The sequence below is a fragment of the Protopterus annectens genome, chromosome 9.part0 (genome assembly GCF_019279795.1).
Source record: "Protopterus annectens isolate FY-2018-M chromosome 9.part0, PAN1.0, whole genome shotgun sequence".
NCBI lineage: Eukaryota > Metazoa > Chordata > Ceratodontiformes > Protopteridae > Protopterus > Protopterus annectens.
Genome location: NC_056743.1, coordinates 570,700,924 through 570,723,438, shown reverse-complemented (window position 1 = coordinate 570,723,438; position 22,515 = coordinate 570,700,924). Strand labels below are relative to the sequence as shown.

The following is a 22,515-nucleotide window of genomic DNA, read 5'->3' as shown; positions in this document are numbered from 1 at the left end:
CACTAAGGTCAGGGGGAAGGAGGGAGGGAGGGAAGGTTGATGACAAATGAAGTCTAACTATTCAGATGGAACGTTATGGTGAGTACATAACTTCTTTATCTGAAGTAGTTAACTTCATTTGGTCATCAACCTGTGGGAGAGAGTCCCCAGCTACCAAAAAACCTTGGGAGGCCCTTATGGAAGGATATTCCAGAGTACTGCAGAACCAAAAGAAGCCCTTCCTCTAGACACCATGTCCAACTTATAATGAGTAATAAAAGTGCAAGAGGAAGCCCAGGTAGCCGCTGAACAAATGTCATCCAGAGAAACTCTGGACCAGAAAGAAGCAGAAGTAGCCATGGAACGAATAGAATGAGCATGAACCCTGTTTGGTTCTGGTAATCCATGATCCTTGTACACCTGCAGGATACAGAGTGAAATCCATCTAGCAATAGTCACCTTCGAAACTGTTTTCCCCAGAAATGGCTTGGCAAAGGAAACAAATAACTGATCAGACTTACAAAAGGGTTTAGTCCTATGTAAGTAAAAGCGCAACTGTCTGTGGACATCCAGCAAATGAAGTTTGTATTCCCCTTTGTTTTGAAAATTAGGGAAAAATACTGGGAGATTAACAGACTGATTGATATTTGACTCTGAAGCAACTTTAGGGAGGAAAGAAGGATTTGTCCTTAGAGAAACCTCATCCTTATGAAAAATTAAGTATGGGGGTTTTACACACAAGGCTTAAAGTTCGGATACCCTCCTAGCAGAGGTAATAGCCACCAGGAAGGCCGTCTTCCACAACAAAAATTTTAAATCAACTAACGCTGCGGGTTCGAACGGAGGTGCAACTAAGGCCTGAAGAACCAAGGTAAAATCCCATGGAGGGGAAGGATGCTTAATTGGAGGTCTCAGCAAAAAAGTGCCTTTGATGAAAGTCTTACAAATCCTAAAAGCAGCTAGTGAACCTGAATTTTCTCCTACATGAAAGTGGGATATAGCCGCCAGCTGGACCTTAACAGTGGAAGAGCTGGCCCCCTACTGGAAAATATGAGGCAGTAATTCTAAGACTGCTGGAATTGGGGTGGAAAACGGATCCAAATCTCCATGAGAAGCTCAGATGGAAAAACACTTCCATTTACTACGGTACACCTTTCGGGTGGAGGACTTGTGCGCCACCACCAGAATGGACTTGACAGAAGACTGTCCGGGAGGTCCTAGCAATTAGTGGAACGGGAGCAATCAAGCAGTAAGCTTGAGGCTGACAAGATTCAGAGGAGGAATTCCGGAGGGATGACAAATGAGATCCGAAATGGGATCTAATATCAAGACGGAGCTAGTAGATGAGACCGTAGGCAAGGGAACCAAACTTGACGAGGCCAGAATGGGGCTATAAGGATAATCCTGCTCCACAACCAATGAGCTTTCTGCAAGAATTTTGTCATTAGAGGTAGCAGGGGATACGCATAAAGAAGACCAGGTGGCCAAGCATGGACAAGAGCATCTCTGGGCCCCCCCCCCCCGAGGGGGAATCAGGGCAAAAAACTTGCTGCACTTCACGTTGGACAGCGATGCAAAGAGATCGTAGCAAGGCTGACCCCACTTGAGGAAGATCTGTTCTGCTATACAAGGGTTCAGAGACCACTCGTAGAGTAAAAGGATAGTCCTGCTCAGTTTGTCTGCCAAAATGTTGGACCGACCCGGAATGTGCATTGCTATCAGAAAATGGTTGGTGGAGATCACCCATTCCCACACTCTCATGGCCTCTCGACAAAGCGGGTAGGAACTGGTTCCCCCGTTTGTTGATATATCAGACCATTGACATGTTGTCTGACTGAAATGCAATCATTCCCAGAGGAAGAGAAGCATGACGGGCCTGCAACGCTAGAAGGACTGCCCTCATCTCTAGAACATCGATATGCAGAACGGTCTAGTTTGGGGACCATGTGCCTTTGACAGTCCTGCCCAAGCAGTGCCCCCCCACCCTAGATGGGAGGCATCCATGGTCACCGTGGCTTGGGGTGGGGTCGCAATAAAGGGGCATTCTTCTCGAAGATCCTGGGATTGACGCCACCAGATGAGGGAAGTCTTGCACACCTTGCTTAGAGGAATCCGGTAACTTAAGGGCTGGTATAATAGAGACCACTGAACTTGCAATGTCCACTGTAACACTCTCATGTGTAGACGTGCACAAGGAACCAGATTTATAGCTGCTGCCATAGACCCTAAGGCCCTCAGAACTAGTTCTGCTGGGGGTGAAGATGTCTGAAGAAGAGCCAATACATAAAGGGTCAGGCTCCGAAGTCTGTCTGGGGTCAAAAATACCTTGGCCTGGAGAGAATCTATTCGTGCCCCTATGAAGTCCAAAATTTGCACGGGCTGAAGAGAGGATGTTGCAATGTTTATAGTGCTACCCAGTAAATTTGACAGTTGAAGGAAAATATTTCTGGCTTGAACAAGTAGATGCCTGGTGGGGGCATTGAAGAGCCAATTGTCCAGGTACAGAAAGACCTGAATGCCCTGAAGTCTCAGGTGGGCCACTACAACTGCCATGACCTTGATAAACACCCTGGGGGCTGTGGTAAGACCGAAGGGTAGGACCCTGAACTGGTAGTGATTATCTCCATGCCGAAAGCAGAGAATCCTCCTGGATCATCTGTCCATCATGATGTGGTAGTACACATCCTTGAGGTCTACGAAGCATAACCAGTCTTCCTTCTGCAAGAATGGCAGGATGGATTGTAAGGTGACCATCCGGAACTTCTCCTTGGCAACTGACAGGTTCAACGTGGATAGGCTGAGGATTGGCCTCAAGTTCCACGTCTTTTGGCACCAAAAAGGACACGGGCTGATCTGAGGGGACCGGCTGGATTGCTCTTTTGTTTAGCAGCTTTTCAATTTCCAAAGCTGCCACCTCCCTTTGAGCAGGTGGAATGTCTGGGAGATGCTTTGGAGGTAAGGGACTGGACAGAAAGGGAATGGAATAACCTTTGGATATTATCTGAAGCACCCAGCAGTCTGACGTTATGGACTCCCGTTGAGCTAGGTGCTTTGAAAAACACCCCCTGACTGCCTCCAGAGCGGAGCAGTCGGGCAATCCCTCAGGGTTGCTGCACAGGTTGATCAGAGAATGGTTCCCATGACCCAAAATTCTTCCTTCCCCCTCTACCTCTGGGCCAGTGTCCACCTTGCTCCCCTCTGCCTCTAGGGGAAAAGGAGTCCTGAGTGTCCCAGGAATGCTGAGATTTCTGGAACCACATCTTCTTTTGTCCTCGCTGATTCCTGGAAAAGGATCATTGAGGGTTAGAGAAGCGGATCCCGACGGCCGACAGCATCTTCCTGTCCTCCTCACTCTGGACTATCGTATCTCGTACGGTCTTCCCGAACAGGGTTGAACCAGCATTCGCAAAGGACGCCTTGAAAGGTTCCGCAAAACCACAAAGCTGGAACCAGGCATGACGCCTCATGGCAACGCCAGATCCGGCCGCCCTAGTGGCTCCCTCGGTGGCATGAGTGAGTAGAAGCATGGAAGTGTTAGTCACAGCCATACGTGCTGAGAATGAACATTTACTCTCGGCTGAAATGGACTCTGGGTGAGACTCAGAGTACTCTTTCACAAGGTTGCACTGAAGTCTGATCATGTGGGCCATGTAGTTCAGCGCCCTTACGGCAAAGGTAGCTGAAGCATACGTCTGCTTTCTGAGTTGATCCATTGCCCTAGACTCCTTGTCTGGAGGATGGACCGAGGAACTCTCCTGAGCCAGCTCCTTTTTAGTGGCCGCCGCCACCATGGCATCAACTGGAGAACTGGCATCAACTGGAGAACCCTTACTCCATGTAGGCTTATCCACAAGAGAGATCAAAATCTTGTCTGGCCCTTTTGGTATAGGTTCTATAGTGTCCGGCTCCTTCCAAGTACTGGTGATAATGAGGTCCACCAGAGGATCAGCCAGGGGGGGGGACACCCAAGAGGTAGATGGGCCTGTGTCGAACGCCTCCAGCAATACCGACTCATCCAAGGAAGGCTTTTGGGCAGACCAACCTCCCCTCTGGTGGAGGATTTCCATTATGTCCCCAAATGACACATCTTCGGGAGGTGATCTGGGGGAGCCTTCCCCTTCCTCCAAGTCAGTAGCCTCTGTGAGGGACTCGGGGGAGTCCAGGTGCCTCCGCTTGCACTTGTATTTACGAGGAATCTCCTCGGGGGGCTCTCAGGGGAGGGCTCACAAACAGCTTCATATTCCTCAAGGGGAACCGTCTGGGGCGTATCAGACACAGGCTGTCCCTGAGAGGATGGAATGACAGAAGACAGACTCAGCAGTGAGGGAGCAGGGACGGACTCCGAGGAAAGAGACTGAGGGTTCTTGATCCTCCTGAGAGAACCTTCTCCACAATGTCCAAGGCCAAAGGGGAGCTGGCTTCTCTAAAACTAGAAGGATGAATAACCATGCCCCTCAGATCCAATGAAGGGATCGGAGCCAAACCCAGAACAGACGGACCCAGAGGAATGGTATATCCTGACCATAACGGAGCCGATGACACACACACCACCCGAATCCATAGGATCTGATATACTCGAGGGCATGGCCGGCATCGAGGTTGGGGGAACCATCGGTGCCAACCCCCTGACTCCGGGGCTCCTTGGATCCAGGGACTCTGAAACCCGGGGATGGATCTGAGAACTCCCCACTCCAGTGGAAGAGGGAGCCAGAAACACTCCCATCTGCAAATGAGTCTGTATAAACCTTCTCATCATCCGGTCCATGTCAGCCTCCGAGAGGCTTGTGGTAGATCTGGAGGATGCCACAGAAACCGGCAGAGAGGGCCGATGCGTGGACGACCTCGAAGCACGCCGAACCTCCTCCTCTGGCTCCAGAGAAAATCTAGGAGATCGGAGCCGAGGGGAAGACGGCTTAGAAGTCTTGACCCGGGTAGTGACATCTTTAATAGGCAGACCCGATGGATCTGACGGATCTGATGGTCTCTTATGACCCCTATCTTTGTCTGTCTCTCTCTCTTTTTCTCTTTCCCTATGCTTTACCTTCTTGGCCTCTTTGTCACCCTGTTTTGATACGGGACTGTGAGTCCCAGACAAGGGAGGAGGACCTGAAGCTGATACAGCCACAACCGTGACCGGAGAAGAAGAAGAAATAGTTTCAGCCGCGAGAATCCCAGCTAAAATTAACTTTGTCCTGAGATCCCACAAGGCCAGTGGATTAAAGGCTGTACAAATTTTGCAGCCTGAAGAAAGGTGGGGAACCCCCAAATATATGACGCACAGAGTGTGGCCATCTGACGAAGACGACTTATGGTCACACTGTGCATTTTGAGAAAGTCGGCCTTTGTGGGTCCGACATCTCAATCCCCACAACAAAATATAAGGCTAACTAAAGCCCTACCTACAATAACACCACACACAGCAAAGGCAGGAAAGGGAGGCCTACACTAACCAAACCACAAAGTTTGCTTTTTTTCTGTACTTTTTCTGAATGGAAAACCCGAGGGGAGTAAAAGGGGAAGGTGAACACTACACACGCACACTAAAACTAACTTTTTAACAGTTGAAGTAAGGAAACCCTACTCTACCTGCCTGGAGCTCACAAATCATGTCTTGGTGAAGCCACGGCAAATGAGAACTGGAGGTTGGAAGGAGGTTACAGTGTAGTATAGGTAAGGGGCTTGGAGCTCGGACCTTAGCTCAGAAAGCTGCCGGCTCGGATCCATGTCGGATCCGAAACCCACAGGTTGATGATCAAATTAAGTTAACTACTTCAGATCCCCTACTTTGCCTGAAGAAAAGCTATGGAGAAATGGAGCATGCTAGCATGCTTCATGTGTGTGTGTGTGTGTGCGCGCACGCGCGAGTATACAACTTGTTTGAATGGCATTTACCATTGGTAAAGGACACTGAAAGATATTGGCATTCACAAAGAGAGATAAGTGAGAAAAGAGCTTATGCTGCTAGGACAAAAACTCAACTTGGTAAATGGTCAATTTGTAGTCCTAGTACAGTTGTGGATATTCACTATATGTTCTTGAAGCTAGGTTACATTTGGTGAACCTTTTAGTGAATTAGATTTCAGTGCATATTCATTTTACTTTAACCTGATGGGCACCAATGAGGTGACTCGAGAAACCACCCTCTGGTGGTCATATTATCTATTTTGGCCAATGTAGTAGATCCAAAAACCACAGTCTTTTTCCTTCACATATCCAGTGTAACATGGTTAGTGCTGGTGACATTCAAACCATACAAGTGCTCTCACGAGCATCACATCTGGTGGCAATAGTGGGCTTCAAACCCTACCAGTATCAGCTAAGACCACAAATACTATAATTAGCATGACCATGCACTAAAAAAATATTGCAAAGGTGCATGCATATAAATCTATCAATACCAGACAAATATCAACACATCTAGTGTAGCAGTCTCCTTAACCAATTCTAGCAATGCAAGTGCATCAGATATAAAAGTGCAATCTATAACTATCAAGCGCAGAACACGTGAAAATAAAGAAAACAGGAATACAGACAAAGTGCAAATACAAAGCCCATGGGAAAGTGCAGAGCCTCAAGGCAAAGTTGTTAGCAACATCCAAATCAATGTCCTGCACTGTTCGAGGGAAGGATGGAAAGCTGTATATGAGGAATTGCCAATACCTGTATAAGAAAAATACATAACATTCTAGAAAACTGTGATCAGAAGTATCACAATCAGTGCTGCTGCAATAAAAATAAAACTGAGAACTGTGACATTCCAATGCTGCAGCGACTCCTCTAGTTATGTCTCCAAAAAAAGCTGTAGTGCAGTAAGAACTATCTCGAATGACGACCAGATGTCCAGATGAAATATTACGGCTATGGACGACCACTGGCCAAAACACTTTTATATATGGAGTACTCAAGAGCTGATTATTCTTAGTATTAAAAACTAATTATTTAAATTTTTCTGAATGTTCAAAAAAAGTATTTTTATGCAAAAAATATTCATGACATGGTTTAGTACTGAGTTAAGGCTAATTTTTAAATGACTTATGCAACAAATAGCATGCTGCTTCATGTATGTACACAATCCAAATATATATCTAAAACAAAAAATGAGGCATATGTGAGATATATATATAGCTTGAAAAGCTATGAGGTACAATTTATTTTACAGAGCTCAGATATATATCTCATGGAAGTTAGATAGATATTGTCAGTGTCTCTGTTATTTACTCATCTTCCTAAAAATCTCAAAGTACTTAAATGCAAAACTACCCGACCAATGGGCAAAGGAAACTGAAGGCCTGACTTCCCTCCATAAAGTACAGTTGTGTACACTTACCATAAATGTAGATGTTCGAGTGTATTCACTGTTGCAGTCATTACATTTGGGTAATCTGCTGGCAGGTCGGCCTGATTAACAAAGTCTTGGGTCCTGCATCGGTTGCTGTCACTTCTTACATGACATGCAGCCGACGCCATTACATCAGTTTTTCTTGCCCCAGATGTCAGGTGCCCCTCCAAATTAGGAAGTAGAGGTATAGTAAGAGAAAAACAGGAGGCTGGTGGGAGGGTAACCAGAACTGCATCTACATCTACATTTATGGTAAGTGTACACAACTGTACTATGTTCTTCGTGTTTCACTGTTGCAGTCATTACATTTGGGTAGATTCCCAAAGCTATGGTTGGGAGGATGGATTTATACAGCATTTGGACCAGCTATAAGGCCCTGCAAAACAGCAATGGTAAAGCCAGCTCTGGATTTAGAGTAAATTGGTAAGTGATAATGCTTGGTGAAAGTATGAACTGAACTCCAGGTAGCAGCTTCAAGAATATCCCTGGTAGGAACACCTCTGAGAAAGGCTGTTGAAGTAGATGCAGCCCTGGTGGAATGAGATCTGATCCCCTGGGGGATAGGTTTTCCATGGTGCTTATAACAGAAATGAATACAATGGCTTATCCATTTAGAAATGGTTTGTTTTGAAATAGCCTTCCCCTCTGCCCCTGCAGCAAATGATACCAGCAATTGTTCAGATTTTCTTTGAGATGTAGTCCTGTCCAAGTAGAATCTAAGTTGTTTGTGTACATCCAATGAATGCAGAATCTGCTCCTCCTTGTTCTGTGGACTGGGAAAGAAGGTTGGCAAATGAATGGACTGATTTAGAGCCACACTGGATACCACTTTGGGCATGAATGATGGATTGGTCCTGAGTGACACCCTGTCCGCATGAAAGATGATGAAATTCTCCACTGCCATAAGGGCCTGTAATTCAGATATCCTTCTAGTTGAAGTGATTGCTAAAAGGAAAGCTGTTTTCCAGGAAAGAAATTTTAAGTCTGCAGTAGCAGCTGGCACAAAAGGAGGTAGTGTAATTTTCTCCAAAACAAAGTTAAGGTCCCAGGCAGGGGTTGGAGCTCTCCTTGGTGGTCTCAAGTTTATGGCCCCTCTGAGATACTGCTTTAGCAGAGGATGAGAGAAGAGGGGGGTTCTGTGTTGTAATGAGTTGAAATGGCTGAGGCATGGATTTCTATGGAAGAAAAGGACAGACCCTTGTGAAGCATCTCAGTTAAGTATTGCAAAATCTGAGGTAAATTGGGCACTGCTGTGCTCATCCCTTGAGATTGATTCAGGTACAGAATCTTTTCCATTTGTCAGCATAAGATTTTCTAGTACTAGGTCTTCTCGCTTCCAAAATTACATCTATGACAGGTTTGCTGAGGGATGCTAATGGGTAATTTAAGAGATTAGCCAAGCTGCAAGATTCAATGTTTGGAGCTGAGGGTGCAGAATTTGGTTCTCCTGCTGACAGAGTAAGGAAGGTGTACTGATGCATAATGACATCACAATATTCATAAAGACATTTAACATAATAAGTTCCACTATATGTTTTGCCAAGGCATTCATTATGTTGCCTTTTCCGATGGCATAAATGTGCTTGACAGATTTGGCATGATGTTTAAATTTGTATGTCATCTTGGTCACAGGATGTGTGAAACTGTCAGAATTTAAAATGTATCTACATTGATTACAAGTATGACAGGCAAATGTGCCTGTTTTGTGAGTCATCTGAGTATCTGGGCGAGTCCTATCATAACAGAGTAACCTGTTAAGGGAAAGCATGTTCCTATATGCCACCCTGGGTCTCTCATCGACCAAGGATCTGATCTTGTCATCAATCATTAGAAGGCCCCAGTGTTTGTGACATGATTGTCATGTTCCTGGTCTGATAAACACATGGTCTAGGTTGTGATGTTAATGATGTTCTGTAATAAATTGTTTCTCCAACAGGTCTTCCTAAAAAGTTCAGTGTCAAAACCATGGGAACCCTTGATGATCTTGACATCAAGGAAATCAATAGTATCTGTTGAATATGTACAATCAAAGCTAAGAAAAAGCCAAAAGCTGCTCAACTGTTCCTCTCCACAACAGAAACACATCATCCACAAATCTGTTATAAAACTTTAGATGGTCAGTGTATAGAGAATCACTATTCAGAACAACCAAGGTTTGCAAAAAGTACTTCTCTTGGTAGCAAAGAACACTGTTCTCAAGAACAATCTCTAGAAGTGACATGCATCTATGGATCATGTGGGTTGTTAATTAACAAACTCCATACCCATGTCATTTCCCTATTAAAAGATGATGACTGAATACTGCCAAGTTATCAAGAAAATTGAACGTGTCTCTCAAGACATGTTTTACCTCAGTGACAACAGGTTGTCAAGGTAGATGGATAGGGGTTCAGTTAACCAGCCACGACTGGATACAATGGGTCACATAGGTGGATCTAGTGTGTCTTTGTGGATCTTAGGTAAGCCCCTAAAAGAGGGGATCAAAGGATTGTCAATCAAGAAATAGATGTATAAGTCCCTGTCAATGATATCTGTTAGCATTAAATCATATAATCTGGCATGTACGCCTTTGATCAAATTGTTAAGGCTATAGTTAGGTATTAATAGATATGTCTCACTGTCAGAAAGCATACTTTCCATCTTATTGGAGTAATGGAAACCTGCTTGTCTGATCTGTCAAGGGCTTTTTTCTCGTTCATTGTTAGATTGAAAAAATGGGGTTTAGCACTTCTGTCATTATACAAATCAAATAAGTCCTTTTCAACAGCCTGTTCAAAAGCATCCAAAAGGGGGTGCTGTTGAGGTACATACAAAGATGGTTTCTTAAATAGTGTAAAACCATTACTAACACTTCCCTCATCATCCCCATATAGCAATTTCAAGGCTAAATTTCTGGTGAAAAGCTTGACATCAACGATGATATCAGTAATGTCATTACAACTTGACGGTATGAAACCCAGTCCTTTGTTGAGAACAGACATTTCAAAAGCATTTAAATTCTGACAGTTTCACACATCCTGTGACCAAGATGACATACAAATTTAAACATCATGCCAATTGCAAATCTGTCAATTTGGTATACGTAGCAGAATGTCAACTCTGCAAGATTTTTTATGTGGGCAATGCCATCGGAAAAGGCAACATAATGAATGCCTTGGCAAAACATATAGTGGAACAAGGCAGCACACATAGTTTCAAGTTTCAGGTTTTGGAATTGGTCACTAAGAACAATAGGTTAGGCAATGTCAAAAATAGGACTGAGGAGAGGGAGGGCAAATGGATAATGAAGTTACAAGCCCATAGATTTGGGCTTAATGACAGGTTCTCCATCAAGCCTTTCTTAGCATCTAGACCTCTTATACACTAAACTTTATTTAATTTTTTAAATGTCCCTTGTTATTATGTTAAATGTCTTTTATGAATATTGTGATGTCATTATGCATCAGTATTTAAGGCAGAGTGTTTCCTAACTGCAATCATGTCTGATGAAGCGTTGTTATACAACGCGAAAGCGCTTACTACACTGCAGTTTGTTTGTTTGTTTTTTTTTTGTTTTTAATAATAAATGTGAACATCTGGTCAACTTGGAGCTTTTGTTGGAGTCCTATTGGAGTTTATTTTACAGCGTATGGTGCACTCATCGTTTTCTCTACAGTTATTGCTTATTTGATGAGAGTGCTTTACCTGGCGGCATTGGTTCTTTTTAGAGTAAGGAAGGTGTCTGAGGAAGGTGCCATGGTGAAATGTGTAATACACTGCGCAGGAGTGGGTATCAGTGTTAGCGAGGCCAGTCTGGAGCAATCAAAATAATTTTTGGTTTGTCCTGTTTGACTTTTAGTAGAATTTTGGAGAGCAGAGGCAGAGGGGGAAGGGCATAGACTGAAAGGTTTTTCCAGCTGAAGGACAGAGGATCCACTTTCCAGGCTTTTTTGTGATGAGTTCTTGTGTAAATTTTGTCCAACTGCTAGTTCTGGGGTGAAGCAAAAAGATCTATGTCTGGGCTCCCCCATTTGCGTGTCAACATGTTGAAAATCCATGGTTCCAGTTTCCATTTGTATGGGTCCATGAGATTTCTGCTTAGTTCGTCTGCCAGAACATTCAGCTTCCTGGGAGGAATTGAGCATGAAGTTTTACTTGGTATCTCAAGGCTATGTTCCACAATGCCATGGCTAGTCTGCAGAGGGGGTAGGAATGTGCCTCCCCCTGCTTGTTTATGCACCACATAAATGTGGTGTTGTCTGTCTTTATCAGTAATTGTCTTGGATGAAGGTAGTCCTTGAAGGCTGTCAGAGCATTCTGTACAGCTAGCATTTCTTTTTGACTGATATGAAGGTGCATTTGATTTGGGCTCCATTTGCCCTGAATGCACTTCCCTGCCAGATGAGCCCTCCATGCATAGTCTGATGCATCTGTAGTTAGGGTTTGGGCGGCAGGGGGTGGTGTGAATGGCAGTCCCTTGTTTTGGTGGCAGGCCTCTGCCCACCATAGGAACTCTAGGCACAGGCAAGGTATGATAAGAATCATTGTTTCCAGGCTGTGACAATGTTGACTCCATAAACTTTTTAAGTACCACTGAAGTTTCCTCATATGCAGTCTTGCATATGGAATTAGAAGAATGCAGGAGGCCATGTACCCCAAGGCTTGCAGTATTTGCCTTGCAGATAGCAGGGTTTTTGTGGCCACCTGTATGAAGTAAGTCACCAAATTAATTTGTTTTTCTGGCGTAAGGAAAGCCATCTGGGCAGTTGTATTCAAGCTTGCACCCAGGAATGAAATTTTTTTGAGAGGGTACCGTAGACACGTTAGAACTCTTTTTACAAAAGCCATATGTTTTAGAAGAATGGCCTGGTTTTCTGCCTGAATTAGACAATTGTCCAGGTATGGATATATTTGAATATTTCTTTGCCTGCAAAATGCAATTACTGGAGCCAGGCACTTTGTGAATACCCTCTGTTCAGTAGACAAGCCAAAGGGCAGTGCAGGGAACTGATAATGCATGCAGCCTGCTTTGAAGTGTAGGAATCTTCTGCAAGATTCCCTGATTCGGATATGCAGGTAAGCCTCTTTTAAATCTAGAGTTGCCAACCAAGCATCCTTACCTAGCATAGGAAGTAACTGGTGAAGAGTCAGCATCTTGAATTTTGGAATGTCCAGAAAGGTGTTTAGAGTAGACAGGTCCAGAAATGGACGCCATGACTTGTCTTTTCTGGGTACCACGAAAAGTCTGGAATAGAAACTTTGTCCTTTTTCCTCTTCTGGTACTAATTGAATAGCCCCCATGTTTAGGAGGAAAATACTTGTATCTGAGCCTCTGCCCACTGATTTGGGGGCAGGTCTGGCCTCCCGAATGGGGTTGGCAGCATGTGGAAATGAAATCTGAATGCCTGGGACACTATATTTAACACACATTTGTCCTGGGATTATAAGTTGCCAGTTTCTGGAATGAAGAGCCAGTTTTCCCCCCAAAGGGACAGCTAAGAGGTAAGTGCTTGGTAATTTTAAAGAGAAGTCATTGAGACTTTTTACCACAGGGTGGTGCCTTGTTGTTTCCAGATTTGGAAGTGGAAGCACCCCAATGCTTACATCTAAAAGTCTCTTGGGACTGAAACCTGGTGTTTCTGGAATGTCTGGGTTTGGCTGGAGTGGCTGTGGAAGGAGCTGGAAAGGGCCAGTTCTTAGTAGGCCAGTGCCTACTAAATCTAGGCGGTTGTACTTGTAAGAAATCTTTCACAGTTTGCAAAGATTTAGCTTTATCTTCCATCTTGTTTAGAACTTCTTCAGCCTTATTGCCAAACAGGCAGTCCTGCTGTAAAGGAGCATCCAAAAGTTTTGCTTTAACATGATCAGGCAGAGATGGCTCCTTAAGCCAAGCATGCCTTCTAAGCACAGACCCAGTAACAGCAGCCCTGCAAGAGACCTCTAAAGAATCAAAACCACATTGCAAAGTATGTTTGCCAACTTGTTCAGCTGAATGCAATAAATCCTGTAAATCTGTATTCCCCACACAGTCAGAAATCAACATCATTTTCTGTTTAAGCAGTCCCATGATATGCTGTTGATATTCTAGCATATGGAATTGACAGTTTAAAGCCCTGATTGCTAAAGTTGCAGAAGTATAAACCTTTTTACTCCATCTATCCAGCACCCTGGCATCTCTATCAGAAGGGGTAGGATTTTTAGCAGTAGAAGCCTTAATGCCCTTGGGGCTCTGAGAAATGGTTTCAGGGTCCGCAACAGGATTTTTGAAAAGGAATTTGTGGGACTCAAGAACCCTGTAATACCTGTCAGGTTTGCTAGGGGCAGGAGGCAAGGAATCAGGGGCCATACTGGATTACGACAGCACATCATCAACAATGTCTAGTACAGGAGGTATAACCAATGCCTATGCTGAGGAAGAAGAAGGAAATCCCTAAGCCTCTTTTTGTATTCAGAGAAATCCTGACTTTCCCAGTGGAAATGCTCCCTTAAGGTATGTAAAGTTTCCCCACAAGAGAAATCCTCAGGTGGAGAAGAAGAGGGAATGGAATCCTCTGCATCAGAGTCCTCATAAGTAGGTATGGACAAATCCAGGTCATTAGAAGAGTCAGAAGAAACAGAGATTCATAGTCAAGTTCAATCCTAGGCCTTTTGGAGGGGAGGGGTTGACTACCCCTGATTAGAGTAATTAAATCGTCAGCCATTTTGATCATTTGTTTTTTAGGCATAGGGGCCTGAACATGTGTCGTGGGCATCAGATTTTAGACATAGATCGAGATTTAGGCCTTAGTATTGAAGTTGGAGTAGGTTTAATATGCAAGTCTGTAGGCCTGAATACACCCTCAGAAGCCGGTGCCTGCTCAGCGGCTCCAGACCCATCCAAGGTAGAGACATCTGCGGGTTCCATATGTGAAGCATCTCGTGGCATACGGAACTCCGAATGGGTCTCAGTAGAGGCCTGTGAATCAGAAATAGCAGGTATCAGGGGCTGCGAAGCGCCTCACTGAGTACCAGCGAACTGCCGACTGGCTTAGGAGAAGTGTCATCGGCAGTTTTGGCAAACTGGCGACTGGCTTAGGAGAAGCATCGTCGGCAGTTTTGGAAGTTAACAGCCTGTCTCTGTCTTTTTCTTTGTGTTTTTCCAGTATTCCGGTAGTTGGATGGCTAACTGACGTCATTTCTGGATAATTAAACAGAGAACCGAAATATTTAGAAGCAAAAATGTACCGACGACAGATAGTGCACTGATTAAATAAAGCACAAAACCGACAGCAAGAGAAGTCGTGGTGAGGGCCTATGCAAGGAATGCAGTACAAATGAAAATCCTTATGAGGTATTTGCTTCCCACAAGTAATACAATTATTAACTTTTACTGACATCGGTAATGAGCAAGAAAAAGTTTCCCCAACGGGGTACTTAGCTTTTAGCTGAAACTCGAAAATGAAAATTTCAGGAGTCGGCTAACCGGCACGTGCAAACGGCTTCTGCTTCGGGCACTGCGCGGCAAGAAAGACTGGTGTAATGGCGTCGGCTGCATGTTTTATACCCCTGACGACCTGACGTGATGGAAGAAGGGACAGCAACCGACGCAGGACCCAAGACTTTGTTAATTAGGCTGAGTGAGGGCAACCTGCCAGCAGATTACCCAAATGTAATGACTGCAACAGTGAAACACGAAGAACATATTCACCATAAGCTGTTGTGCAGCTATCTGTTAAGAGAAATATCTGCACCTGATTTTTTCTAAAAATAAATTTCTTCTAAAAGACTTAATGTTCCTCATCAGGCTACTCTTTAAACTACAGCTCTAAAACTTGAAAAGTACTTTGTTCCCTACAGCTTGGCTAGTACAAATGTCGCACTGCAGTACGTGCGCTTCTTTCTTTTGGTTAACAAATGTAAACACCTCAGATGCAGTCTTACAAACTAGTCTGTTCCCTTCTGCAGGTAACAGAAAACCAGACGCTGCAACAAAGTAATAGCAGGCAATGAAGTAACTTCTAGTACTTTTTTGGAAAGATGGCACAGTTCGAGAGACATTCTTACCTGAAAGAAAAAACAAAATATCCTGCCATGTTGTGTGCTGATATCCTATGCCTAAACGTACGGAGGACAGGCTAGACTACATTTATATTGACACACATCCTGTTTTCCCTCTGAAAATGTCTGACATAGATATACTTTATTTATTTATTGACATCTGTTTACCAGGAAAGTCCACTGGGCAAGAGATCAGCCCATTTTCAGCGGAGGACTGAGGAGAAAAGCTCCAAGGGTTACAATAAAAGTAACAATAACATAACATATGAAAAGTTTCAGACAATTACAAAAGTTTCAAATAATTTGAAAAGAAAAACAACTCATGTCACATGAGAACTGACTAAATGAACCAGGATCCCAGAGTTTTGAAAAACAGTAATCAGTTCCATGGTCTGAGACATTAACCGGCATGATTTACAGCCAAATGCAAAAAAAAAAATGCAGTAGTTACTTAAGGAAAATCATTGTGCAGTGGTATCATAAGTCAGTTACAGTCAAGTTCAAAAGAAGTAAAGCAGTTATGTAAAAGATAAAAGGTTGATTAGAAAATTGCAAGGGCTTAAAAAACAGAGAGGGTGAACTGAGTTAGTAGTGTATATAGTGGATTACCTACAGAAAACTGAGTAGGAGCAACATTAGTTGTTAAAGGCAGAGAAATTAGGTGATGGCAGAAAGGGAATATGAACAACTGCATAACCAACTGGAGAGAACTTTAACTTGAAAATCTAGAGAAGCTGCGAAATTTCAACAACAGAAAGAATGCTGGAACTCTATAAACCATGTTTCTAGAAACAGGTTATACAAATGGAAAAAAAGCAATACTCTTTCCCCGAGCAGCACTGCTGCTACAAAATCTAGGCACATGAATATCAGCTCAGAAACAGCTTGTGAAGAGGAGAATACTCATACAGAAAACAGGCATCCTTTGGATCTGTGCGAGTATGTCAGTCCTCGTGGTGCAAACAAGGCAAAATGGACAGCCTGACATCTGAACAAGGGAATACTAATCTCAAATCCTCATCTAGAATCCAGCAAAACAGCCCCCCCTGAAAAACATTTTGAGCCAACATGACTTTACTCTTTTCCCACTGTTGTGTGACCATGGAATTAGTATATAAACATTAAGGGGTGTAGAGGGCTTTCACCCTAGGAAATTGTTGTGGTTTGCTGAATATTTTCCTAACAGTCTCAATGTTTCAGAACTTGATGAAATTGCGTTTAGTGAGTTGACCTTTTTTCCAGCAAAATGTGAATGAGTACAGTCATATCAAAAGTAGCCAATGTTTACTACTGGTTTACTACTCCGGTATTTATAACAGACATCCAATCATCCAACCTTTTGTGAGTCAGATAGCACTGTGTAAAAACATCTGTCCTACTTACTTGGACTCATCCCACTGTCCCCAAAGTCACACCATAAATCAAAAATCACCTATTGCAGCAGCAAATGGCTCTGCAGAGGTGAAAACCAAGGTGGCAGTGGCAACAGGAAGAAGGGGTTCTGGATATGAAAAATGATGATGTAACTCAAGCTAACATCTACCGTGACTCATGTACCTGTAAGTAAAGTCCATTCTAACAAGAAAATAGCACTGCCTGCAATATGTTGGGGAGGATGACACCAGGGAAACCCTCATATTTGCTTGACTTTGTCTTCTAAGGGCAGTATTTCTGCTTCTGGTCCTGTTGTTAAATGGAGGGGCAAGGAACAGTTGCCGTTTCTTGAACTGGTGATAGAAAAGGCTTTCTACAAAGTGAAGTCATGGAGCAAAAATATACTAATAAAAATGACAACTTTTAAGATCATGCATAAAAACAAACTGTATTTTCTTTACTGTTTCAACAAATTCACATCTTCCTAAAAGCCCTCAAATAGTGAATCCACACATCTGGCCTACTCTTCAGTACATATGTATCTAATCCTGAATGATGCAAACCTGTAAAGAGACGTACAGAAAGCCATAGCCCAGGTAGCTGTACTGTTATAATGATTCACAAAAATAGCACTGAGTTGGTACTATTTGCTAGAGAAAAAAAACAGAACTATTTGTTTTTTTCATGAACCCCTAACATACAATGCAAGTGCGGAGGAATACTTTTACTTGTTTTGGCAAAACTATTGTTTACTTCCCTTAGTTAGGACCTAATTTCTTTACTCGTTTTACTGATAGGAAAGGCAGAAGCAACAAAAAATATGAACTTTACAGCACTTCTACAAACTACTTCAACCATGGGGATACATCTTAAAGTTTACCTGACGAGTTGCACTTCCAGGTGTCCAGTGATAAAATGGCACGTGCAGGTGCTAAGAATGCAAATGCACTGGCCTGGAATAAGGGCAATCTGAAAGACAAGACAGAAATACATTATGTTTCAGGCTAAAACAAATGCTGCCTATAATGTCTTAAAAGCAAGAACAGGTCTGCCTAGTAGTTTTAAAAGAGTGACAAAGAAAAACGAACATAAGTAAATAAATCAATGCATTTTGAGAGCAAAACAGAGAGGCATAAACAACAGCTAACCAAGCAGTTAGAATGCATGGTTATTTCGGAGACTTAGCACATTTCCAGTTTTAATGCTAATCTTGACAGTGACAGAAAGGTATCTCAATATGTTACGTTCCTTGAGCTAACTATGAGGGTGCTTTGTGGTGGCAATAGATATGGGATCTGAAGGAGAATGAAGGGGGCTTCAGGGGGGATACAGGAGTTATGAATGAGACTAAGTTGGCTACAGCAAAGGATAAGTTAGCAGGAGGGAAAAAAGTTGAAAAATTAGAAAAATGTCAACACAACAGTAGTAGGAAAATGAACGAGTAATTAGAGAAGGACAAGCAAGCAAGGTAAGAGGTCAGGACAGTGGAGGAAGCAATGAAGCAAAGGGTAAGCAGGAAAAACTAAGAGGGAGAGGGCAAGACATAAAGCCATAAAACAGATCACAAGGAACAAGTAAGCTAAGATAGAGAAAATGGAGAAAAGAGTACTAAGGGGGAAGCACAGCAGAGCTGGCCGGAGGAGCCTAAACCAGAAAGAGCAAAGAAAAGGTAGGAAAAGAGGGCATGCAGCCACAGCAAAGGCAGGAGGGACAACCTGACAGAAGCGGCAGTGCAGAAGAGGAAAAGAACTGAGAAGGCAGGAAGACAGATCAAAGCACGTGGGCAGACAAACCCCAAAATGTGTACCATATGACATAAAATGTCTTGTAGCTAGACAACAGGAATTAAAGCTATACACCCCATGTTTTACATTCCTGTTTTTCCTATATAAATGCATACGTACGTATTTATGCATGTTACACCCCATATACATATGTATCTATACAAGAAAAAATTAGTGCAGCATATGTACTGATACACACACACACACACACACACACACACACATATATGTATAGAGATATAAATACATATGTAATATCAGTGTAACACACAAACATTTTTTATAGATATGTAAAAATCTATAGGAGCCATGAATTGAATCAAATGGTATTTTAGTAGACATCTGTTTGGTCAATTAAGCAGATGGTCAAGAGGTGTGCAAGACTTTGCAACTCTTTGATAAATATGCCCTTTCTCTGAACATTGCGAGATTTCACAGTTATAACTCCTGTAAAAAACAAAAAAAAAATTTTTTTTTTTAGTTTTAAATTTGTATGCATCAAGGTCACTGGGTATATATATATGTGTGTGTGCATGTATTGTTTTATAAAATAAACAAAAAACACAAGGGAAAAGTAACAAAATTGCTACCCACTTGTTCAGCAAACCTATCTCGTCAATGGGGTGCAAGCCACATGGACCTTTCATTCATTTCTTAGTTCCTTGCACACTTAAAAAAAAAAAACAACTAAATACAGCCATCTTGAGAAATCATTCAGCAGGCAAAAGCCATCAAATACAAAAATTCTCCACAAACAAAGAAAAAGCAGCAAACACAACACTTCCCTGTTCAAATGCATTATTAAGTCTGCATTAAAAAGGAAAACATTAGGACAAAATAGTTATAAGGACAGAGCAAAAATTAAACACACACTAATAAGGGCACAAAAGGACAAAGTTAAGTACATTATCTGATAAGGAACAGTAAAATGCACCCAATAAGGTAAAACAAAACCTCCTGAAGAAAATAAAACCATAAACTTCATAAACAGAAAATGAAGCAATGTACAGAAGTAGTGACAAGAAGTGAATAACATGAAGTAAAAACAGCCACCACAGCAACAGAAAGCAGTCAGTCAAACTCAGGAGTCAAACTGCATGCGTAAGCACAACAGTGAAGAAAGAATCTGCCAGGTACTGTCTCATCTAAGAGGTAAATCTGAAGATAGAGACCACAAGAGTACAACACTGCATGAATACGAAAGCATACTAAACACAAACAAAATGCACATAAAAATTACAAGACAGACAATTAAATACAGACAATAAAAATACAAACAGTTAAACCAACCTAAAAAAAAGGATGGAGATAGGAGAGCTATGCTGCTTACATATGTACTTTTTCAGTTCCTGGGGGTTGTCACCAACATAATTACTGTTGTTTATATTTTTAAGATACACTAAACATATCAGCTAAATCAAGTGAAGAAACTATTGGTGAGCATTACTGTTTGCTTGTATGTGCCTTTCAGTTATTGGAGATGTCACCGGCATCATTACTCCTATGAACATTTTTAAGGTTATACTACCTATAAAACAATATACAGTAAACTCACAGTTAACCGGCACCCATGGGGATTGGTAGATGGCAGATAACTAGTTCTGGTTGCTTGAGAGTTGCTACTAAAAATAGGCCTAACTAATACTATACCCTATACTTTTTTATTTGACTTGTTCTTAGGTTGGGGCGAGAGGGAATTTATTCCTATCTTCCTTTTTAAAACTCTAAACCTCTAAAAATGTAAGGTATGTTTCTGCGGGGGGGGGGGGGGCAGAAAGTGCAACACATGAAAATTGTACTGCATTTCTTTGACTTTTTTCTGGTTGCTTGAGAGTTCTGGTTGACTGAGAGTTTACTGTACAGGTTTGCGAATCATTGTTCTAACTGACATGCTTGTCTCCTCATCTAGACTCATTCATCTGCCAGAACTCGGCTGAAGTTTTGTATTGTGTTAGAACCTGTGTATAAATTTGACTGTGCAAACAGAACATATCAGCTTGAAAGAAAGGTTTCTTAAAATGACCAGTTCCAAGTACAAATTAACTCCAGTAGTTTAATTTTGAGCCAGGTACTAAATGTCCAAGCAAAGACTTAAAACTAGCTCAAGAAAAAATAATACGAAGTTTGCCATATCCCACCACATGAAGTCACACAGTAAGTGTGAAAGTTTTTAGCTGCTTTTCTATATATATATTTTAGAATACGGTAGTATTTCATTCTGTTTTCTTGAGACAGTTTTGTATTTTTGACTTGACGACCCTGAAGATTTCATACTAAATTCCACAAAGTTAAAAAGTTATAACCTTACATAACAATCAATTAGTTAAAATGGGAAGAGGAAATATTTACATTAAAATACACAAAAATGGAAGTTATGTACACAACATAACACTGAATCATTTCATTCAAGTTCATCTGACATGACAGTTAGGTACAGAGCTGCCACACATATCCAGGCAATTAGTAATTTCTCTAGTACATACATATATACAAATATTTCGGGCATGGGCATTAATGCCCTTCTAGCCTGCCAATATACCAAAACACTTGTTCCCATAATAGGTGTCTAGGCTGTTCTTAAAAATATCTAAACCGGTACTTGCTTTAATGTAATTTGGTTGTCTGTTCCATGCATCAGCTACTCTGTCAGAGAAACAATTAGTACACTTCTCATTCCTATAGAATCTTGTACATAGGTTGTCTGATTCTCTAGTACTTTTTGATAACCCTAAACATTCCCAGAGATAGCTGTCTCTAAATACCCTATACACCTGAATAAGCTCTCCTCAGATATCTGTAAGAGACACTGTACAAGTTCAGATATTTTAGTCCTTCATGCTAACTTAAATTTTCACATCCATAGATGCCCTTGATAAATCACCGCTGTACTCTTTCCAGTTTACTCATGCTTGTTTTCTTACAGGGTTTTCCATATTGTTATTCCATGCTCAAATTTGGGTCTAATGTAACTAACAATAACTTCATCATTTATGATTCCTAGACTTTAGAAATGCTTTTATACAACCAATAGTTCTAGAACTATCACTAACCAGTTGGCTGATAAGATTAGAAAACCTCATAGCTGGATCTACCCATATACCCAGGTCATTAAATGAATCTACATTTTCAAACACTGTGTATAGTATTACATATTCACCTTTCAATTTATGTCTCTTAAATGTCATATATTTAGTTTTTGATGTCTTTATCAGCATATTACTCTCCTGTGCCCAAATGGTCAAATTAGTCAAGTTATTTTGCAGACGTGCCTTATCTGTAAACATATGTAATCAGTTTACCCAATTTCAAGTCATCTGCATATAGACTGTAGAAAACCTCAGGTGAAAAAGTTAGGTCTGAAAGATACAATCTAAACAAGTAAGGGCCTAGGACAGAGCCCTGTGGGACACCCTGACTGTAACCAAGGATTTCACCTGTCCAGTTGATGTAGCATACTTGCCATGTCCTATTTGTAAGCCATGCAGCTATCCATCTTATCAAGAGTACGTCAATACCTAGTTGTACTAATTTATTGATCAAGGTTTTGTATAAGACCTTGTCAAATGCTGAAGTTAAATCTATATAAATTATATCACAGCAAAAGTTTTCATTCATGGCTATTATATTCTTAAAGAACATCATGTTACAGGTGGTAATAGATCTATTTTCAACATATGCATGATGACATACGGTTTCAAGTCCCAACCTATCCAGTTCTGACAATAACTTATCCAATATTATCTAGTCATTATTTTTCCACAACATGAAAGTAGACTTATGCGTCTATGTGCCTCTGGGCTTGTTTTACTCTCCTTTCCCTTAAAGACATGTTTAATAAGCACAGGTTTCCAATGTTGATGACTCTCCCCAAATTTATATGACCCAGTGAATAATGGATATAATGGTACCGTGAGTTTTTGCTGAAGTTTTCTCAGGTCATTGTTACTAATTCTGTCTCCTCCCTGTGCTTTGTTTTGATCCAGCTTGTGCAGTTCTTTTTCAATATAGTCTAATTTGATTCCA

At 41.9% G+C, this 22,515-nt stretch overlaps 1 protein-coding gene across 3 annotated transcripts in view; it reads right to left on the bottom strand.

Moving 5' to 3' along the window:
• The window catches only part of SLC23A2 (solute carrier family 23 member 2), a 1,130,684-nt gene that overhangs the window by 409,194 nt on the left and 698,975 nt on the right, over positions 1 to 22,515 (bottom strand). For all 3 annotated transcript variants that reach the window (XM_044083095.1, XM_044083098.1, XM_044083097.1), the window contains exon 6: positions 17,589 to 17,677. In XM_044083095.1, coding sequence (XP_043939030.1) covers positions 17,589 to 17,677 — 89 coding nt within the window. The remainder of the gene's footprint in view (positions 1 to 17,588; positions 17,678 to 22,515) is intronic.